This window comes from Formica exsecta, unplaced genomic scaffold (genome assembly GCF_003651465.1).
Source record: "Formica exsecta isolate Colony F162 unplaced genomic scaffold, ASM365146v1 scaffold229, whole genome shotgun sequence".
NCBI classification, from domain to species: Eukaryota; Metazoa; Arthropoda; class Insecta; order Hymenoptera; family Formicidae; genus Formica; species Formica exsecta.
In genome coordinates, this window is record NW_021849582.1 from 541,503 (window position 1) to 548,836 (window position 7,334).

Genomic DNA, 7,334 nt, shown 5'->3' on the forward strand with positions numbered 1-7,334 from the left:
TTTATTTATTCATTTACTTATTTATTTATTTACTTATTTACTTACATATTTATTAACTTACTTATTTTATTTATTTTTCTATTGATGAATAAAATTTTATTTCTTAGTTATTTCTTCGTTATTTGTTATTTACCAAATTTGTTATTTGACTTAACTCTGTTCACGTTATAATGTTAAAACTGCAATGAATTGTAGAACATGACATTATCTCTCTATTGATGTTACATATAAGTCAATTTTCTAGATATAATAATCGATAAATGAACTGTATGCCTATGTACTCTTTAGATAACGAACGTAATTTCCGATTCTTTAAAAAAAACGATAATAATGATAAATGTAAATTTAATTAAAGCTCTCTAAGACCTTTATCTCAATTTATATAGGTTTGAAGTGTATGAACCATAAATAACAATATTGAGTTTATTTTATCATATCCGATACCGTGATGAGGTAAGTTGAGAAACGTCAGAAACACGTGATTCACATATCTTTGCTACGTACTTTAGGAACATATATAAACCTATGAATGCATCTTCGCTTCAGCCAGTGTCAATAAATCTATAATCAAAGATGCATGCATTCATTTGTCTTCTATTCGTCGCTCTGGCATACGCCGTACAAGGTATATTAATCCATAAATAATTATTGAAAATTAATGCGATTAATAGAATTATTACTAACAATAAGAAAATAAAAATTCGATTTTAAATTTATCAATAAATCTAATTTTGCCAAACATGTGGATGTATAATTTCTAGATATTGTTAACTTGATGTGATATCATTAACTTGATGTTATTATTAAAAGTGTACATTTATAGTAATATGCATACTGTATGTTTTTCGTGATATTAAAATCTAATTAATTTATTTTTGTCAAAAGGAGCCCCATCTCCTCGTATCGTTGGAGGCAAGGATGCTCCTGTCGGCAAATATCCATATCAAATATCATTGAGATTTCTCGATTCACACACATGCGGTGGTTCTATCATAAATACTCGTACTATTCTCACTGCAGCACATTGTGTCGAAGGGTATTTGAATATATTATTTATTACTGATATATAATTCTCAATTAACTTCTTAATATGTCAGATATATTTGGGACATACGAAATAATGAACTATTAAATACAAAATCGTTTTGGTATACAAAAATTGTAATTCTTTTAAATCATGCTGGTTTTGATAAAAATTATAGAAATAAATTTAAAATGTTTTTAATCAATCTAAAAATAATTACGCAAAATAAATATATATAAAAAATACGCTATTTTAAATTATTTAAAATAAAATAACTATATTATATATGGTTCATATGATAAAAGTAATGAGAGAGATTCTAGAATTATTGCATCTGGAAAATTATTATAATATATAATAAGACGTATTTTATATAAATGACATTTTTTTTTTTCTATATATATTGATCTTTTTTATATATATATGACGTATTTTATTCTTTTCCTATACGTATATACTGAACGATATTGTATTTCTTTTGATACATTATCTCGATGCTAATAATTTAATGTTAATCACAAGTTCTATTAGATTCTTTTTATTAATACAATTTAATATTAGTTAAGCATAATATTATTTAATTTTGATTATCATAGACTTATACTTTTTCTCATTATTAGAACTGAAAATCTATTAAATTATTTATCGGTTCACGCCGGCACAAATTATTTGAACCAAACAGGAAATAAGTATGGAGTAGCGAATGTTACTATTAATGAAAATTATAACAGAGCATTGCTCATTAATGACATCGCTCTAGTTCATCTTGCAAGTCCTATCAAATACAATACAGTAGTGCAGCCCATAAAGCTTGCAACAACTGATGCAAATCTTGAAGGCAAGCCTTGTACGTTATCCGGATGGGGAACTACTAAGGTAATATTAAACTCATAGGATATTTCCAAAAAGACTCGCTATATGCATATATATATATATATATATATAAGGAAAAGTCAGTAATGAATCGACGGGACGCGTTTTACGCGCGTTTTGAAGATTAATATTATATTCAAATACATACATCCGGCGTTGCAGAATGAATTTACAGAATTCAATGTCCGTTGAAGGTACGTAGTCCGAATGTAAACCCGCTCGCCGGCATTAAATTTGTATCGCGCCTCGTTTCCGGCGTACTTCTGCAAAACTCTATTGTATTTCGCATTCGTAATAAATGATCCGCTCTGCGACGATAAACACACGGTCCGCGTTATTCTCGTTATAAATACGTCCGTCTGTTTAGAGATAACATCGCTCGTCGCGTATTCTATCTATATGTGTTTTGCTAACAGCTGTTATAATAATACATATCCAAAATTGCACAAAGAATTTATTTATTATTAGCGGCAACGCGATCAATCGACGATTGCGATATAACGTATAAAAGACGAAATGCGATTCTCACATCGAAACTTTGTGTCGATAATTAGAATTTTTTATGTATTACAATTGTACGCTTACGGCTGTCGTCGCTTTTGATCTCGTCGGAAAAATTGAGATAGCCTGATAAAAGATTCTCGGCCAATTACGCGGATTCAACGGGGAGCAAGAGGGGAGCCGTGTCCCTTTGAACGGATAATTAGTATGATGATAACCCGGTGAAGCATGGTATAATGAAACGAAAACAGCAGCGCTTGGGGTGCGCGCGCGAACCGGGAGTCGCTCGCGGCTACGAAATTACACGACCACCCGATATAATATTCCCTCTTTCGGTCACGGTGGGATTGATTGTGTTAGGAAAAGTCAGTATTTTTAAAAGATATGAGAAAAAAAATTTTTTTTTTGCATGTAACAAGTTATGAGATAAAATTATTATCATAAATTATTCGTTATTTTTCTTTTTCAACATTATTTTTGACAAATAACAATGCATTTATCCTTTTAGCTGGGTGGCAATCCCCCAAACAGTTTGCAAGAAATTGATTTAAAAGTTTATCCTCAACAACTATGTAAGTCCGTACACTCGAATGTGATAAATAGCCATATTTGCACTCTTACTCAAGCAGGACAAGGAGCGTGCCATGTAAGTCGTTATATTGTTGACATAAAAAATGACAATACATATATCTTTTTACAAAAAAAAATTTAATATTAAATCTCTTATCACGTATCAAATGAATGCTTATTTTAATAATAATAATTTATCACAATTTATAATAATAAATAATTGTAATATTTATGTCTCATTAATTGGAACGTCATTCCAGGGTGATTCCGGTGGTCCTTTAGTAGCCAATGGAAGTCAAATTGGAATTGTTTCTTTCGGTCGCCCTTGCGCAGTTGGATATCCAGATGTATACACGAGAGTGAGCAGTTTTACTTCTTGGATTATTGGGAAGATGAAATTATAGGAAATTATTTAATTTGTTTATTAAGATGCCAATCCATTTATGTATATGATTCATAGTTCAATTAAAATATAATTTGTGTAAATTATTTTTGAAGAAATGTATTACATTTTGTCATCAATCAAATAAATTATCAATGTAAGTAATACACGAAAAGTAATTAATAAATCTATCGAAACGTCTTTATCGAAACGTCTTTTGTATAATGAAAACAATGTTTTCATTTACAATGATTATTGCCTCTTTATTCACAATTTATTTCGTGTTATCCGTTTATTATTGTAAAAGCCAGAATTTACAAATCTATATAATATTATATAGAAGCGTATCTAATTGTGAGACGAACTTGATAAGAAAATTCCTCTAAAATATAAGTGAAAATTACAAATAATAGTATTAAATAATTTGTTTATTGATTGATTTCAAAGCATATTTTTAAATATTAAACAAATCGCATTTTGACTGCAGTTTCCGATTTTTTATTCACATTGACCGTTAGCTATTTAATTTAATTAATTTTTTTCAACACTGAAGAGAGTCCAGTTCGGGACTGAAACGTCTGCGCTTTCTATTTCATAATTTAATTTTTATTTGTATAACTTATGATTTATTAATTTGTTTGCAATGTCTTTTGTTCTTTAATTTATTAAATTTTGTCGCGTGTTTTTGTTTTAAATTTGACTTTATTTTAGATGAACATCCATTAATTGTTTCTTGTGTCCTTTCTAATTGTTTGTTTATTATTTCTGTAGTCTTTTTATTATTTTATTATTTATATAACGCTGGTCGATTCTGAAAAATTATTTTTATTCTAAAACAGTTCTCGTATAGAGTATTGGGCATATTCTTGCATTTTTTAAAGAATTCTAATCATGAAGGAAAATAAAACGTAGAGAATAAGAATTTTGTTTTATAATTTTTAATAAAATTTAAAATTTTTTATATAAATTTTAGAGTAGAACGCATAAAGCCACAGAAAAATAATTTTACTGTTACTTGAATTATATAAATAAACGTTTGGCTCTATACTTTCAATCAATAACATTTATCAGTTATCAAAATCATGTGATTGGTTCTGGTCTAATCAAATTTATCTGAGCCTTGCAAATTTATCTATTAATAACATGATATATGTATGTGTTCTTAAGCCCGAATCACACTAGCGGCTCGCGGCTGCGATTGCGATTGCGTTTGTGATTGGCTGAGGCAATCGCAATCGCAGCCGCGAGCCGCTAGTGTGATTCGGGCTTTATATGACATCACTTACAGTTAGATATGTATATATATATATGAAGTGGTTTTGTCTTGAATAGTAGCTTATTTGTTTCGCAATGTATTCATTCTTTAGTCTCTTGATCATTTATACAGCTGTGGTCGGACATGGTAAGTGAAAACAGACCTCATAAAATATTTTTATATTCAATAGAATATATATAATAAATATTAATTAAATAAATTGGGGAATGGGGGTAATCCAGAGCTCAATGTTACAAAAATATATATGTGATGTATGAATTTATAGTCTCTCATAGCGATGTGTAAAATGTAGAGAGATATGCATTTTTATATATTTTTGAGCATCGAAAATGTATCTTATTAAAATCAGACTAGTACTAATTCTGCAACCTACAATCTTTAAAACCGATAGTAACAGATCCTTATTCCCTTCTTTTTAGTATGATAAAGTTTTTTCAATATAAATTACTATTGGAAAAAATATATACAATTAGGAATATATATATATTCCTAATTGTGTAATAAAGATGTACCAATTTGCGCGTGATATATGTAATATATTTGCAAAATAAATGTTATATATATATTGGTACATCTTTTTTACACAAATTGGTACACCTGCAAAATTAGTACCAATATCATCCATGATTATTAATCTTGTATTTTATCACTGCAAATTTAAAATATTTTAAGTGCATATTTTTGTAATACTTACCTTTGCTTTTTATTTGAATAGAATTACCAGGCCCTCACATCGTTAACGGAACAGACGCTTTACTCGGCGGACATCCTTACATGGTATCTCTGAGACTTAACAATAATCATTTCTGCGGTGGATCTATTATTGCTAAACGTCACATTCTCACCGCAGCTCATTGTCTTACGACGTAAGTATCACGTTCTTACCTCACACAAAAAAACAAAAAAAATTTGTTTATCTATCGGTATTTAATATTTGGCTATTCTCATACTTGAATGGATATCTTAATTTTTCGATATTTGAATATTTTGATTTTCTACTGTTTCTTGACTTCTTTACTTTTAATATCTATTACAATATTATAATCTATTGAATTTATTTATTCAAGCAACTAGATATCTATAATTTAATTAATTTATATATATATAATCTAGGTTTTCTGATCCTAAAGTTCTCAAAAACGTAACAGTTCATGCTGGTACGAACTTCTTAACGAAAACTGGTGATGTCTACAATGTTAAGAAAGTCATTATCCATCCTGATTACGATCCTGATTTAATCCGTAATGATATCGGCTTATTTCATCTGAAAACAGACATAGTATTCAAAGATGTGGTGCAATCGATTCCTATCGCAACCACTAATTCCACTCTAGTTGGCGAATTCTGCTTCTTGATCGGATGGGGTAGACTCAAGGTAAGAAACGACGAATTAAATAAACATTATCATGAAAGGAATAATCAATCACTCATATTTTCCTTTATTTATTTTATATCAATTTACATGTATATCTTTCATCGTTTATCTTTAGATAATAATCTTTTTTATGCACATTTTATACTTCTTCTATTATTTTTAGAAATCAGGCAAAATACCTGACAAGCTTCAAAAACTCGATTTGAAAGTTTTCTCACAAACAGACTGCAAAATTTTATACGAGGATATACAGGATAGTCACATTTGCGCATTTTCAAAAAATGGTCAGGGAGCATGTCATGTGAGTATTTATCAATATAATTTTGATTAAACAAATAATTAATTAATCTTTAATTTATTAAGCACGTACAGTTGAATAATAGCTAATATAATAGCTAATAGTTCTATGAGGCTCTAAAACTCAATTAATTCAAGGCACTCAATTACAATTAAAATTAAAATTAATTGTAATTTAACTAATCTACTCTATTTCTTTTACTTCCTTGTCTTGACAGAGCTTAAAAATTTTATCACGATTTTCTTAAATTTTATGATAGTATTGTTATTTTTAGGGTGATTCCGGTAGTCCACTCGTTGCCAATGGTATTCAGATTGGTATTGCCTCATTTGTTGTTCCATGCGCAGTTGGTTTTCCGGATGTATACACAAGAGTATCCGCTTTTAAAGATTGGCTCGGACAGCACGTCAATGTCAATACCGCGACAATCTTGTCTCTTGTATGACACTTATCTATTGTCTTATACATATCTATTTACATAATATATATATAATTTAAGACGTTTAAAAGTATAGTACTAAACACTACACTAAATTTATTAGCTAAAATGACACAGATCTTTAATATTGCAAAAAAGATAAGTATTATCCGCAAAATATCTTTATTAACACAATTTTTCCAAATATTTTATTGTTAATCGGTTAGGTAACTGTAAATCAAATGAAGGTAATTATTTACTATAACGGACCCAGCACCAGTGACGTTGACCTTGACATATGTTGTCAAGGACATAATCCTGAGTAACTTTTCCTTATAACTTAATCGGCGGTCATTGTTTATTAAAAAATTATTAACAAATAAAGTTTGAAAAATAAAACGTAATTTTTACATGAGTTTGTAATTTCCACGCAAGAAGCGAGGTCCATCCGCATCAGGACGTTGTATAACTCAAATCAAATTTTCAGAAATAGGTTTGAGTTAGGTTATATTTTTCGGAAGTGGAGCCCCCCCGTAGGGAGGGGGCAAAACCGACTGTGTCCACGCATATACTTTACAACGCGAAGCGAGGTTCACCTCACGATTGTTGTGTGAATG

At 29.4% G+C, this 7,334-nt stretch overlaps 2 protein-coding genes across 2 annotated transcripts in view; both read left to right on the forward strand.

The window, feature by feature from the left end:
* The window catches only part of LOC115235649 (serine protease 53-like), a 6,188-nt gene extending 2,637 nt beyond the window's left edge, over positions 1-3,551 (forward strand). Inside the window, exons 6-10 of the mRNA XM_029807557.1 lie at positions 574-625; positions 886-1,036; positions 1,645-1,900; positions 2,907-3,044; positions 3,229-3,551. Coding sequence (XP_029663417.1) covers positions 574-625; positions 886-1,036; positions 1,645-1,900; positions 2,907-3,044; positions 3,229-3,372 — 741 coding nt within the window. The 3' untranslated portion in view covers positions 3,373-3,551. The remainder of the gene's footprint in view (positions 1-573; positions 626-885; positions 1,037-1,644; positions 1,901-2,906; positions 3,045-3,228) is intronic.
* Positions 3,552-4,636: 1,085 nt separating this feature from the next.
* Positions 4,637-7,069, forward strand: LOC115235629 (chymotrypsin-1-like). The gene is made up of 5 exons (XM_029807532.1): positions 4,637-4,752; positions 5,342-5,492; positions 5,740-6,001; positions 6,165-6,302; positions 6,574-7,069. The coding sequence occupies exons 1-5, from the start codon at positions 4,701-4,703 to the stop codon at positions 6,742-6,744; spliced, it is 774 nt and encodes a 257-aa protein (XP_029663392.1). The 5' UTR covers positions 4,637-4,700; the 3' UTR covers positions 6,745-7,069.
* The last annotated feature ends 265 nt before the right edge of the window (positions 7,070-7,334 follow it).

What these genes read in the sequence shown, in the direction of transcription:
- LOC115235629 (XM_029807532.1), top strand. Translation starts at nt 4,701, where the DNA reads ATGTATTCATTCTTTAGTCTCTTGATCATTTATACAGCTGTGGTCGGA. An exon ending in TACAGCTGTGGTCGGACATG is followed by an intron (nt 4,753 to 5,341) that starts GTAAGTGAAAAC and finishes TTATTTGAATAG; the next exon opens with AATTACCAGGCCCTCACATC. An exon ending in TCGGATGGGGTAGACTCAAG is followed by an intron (nt 6,002 to 6,164) that starts GTAAGAAACGAC and finishes TATTATTTTTAG; the next exon opens with AAATCAGGCAAAATACCTGA.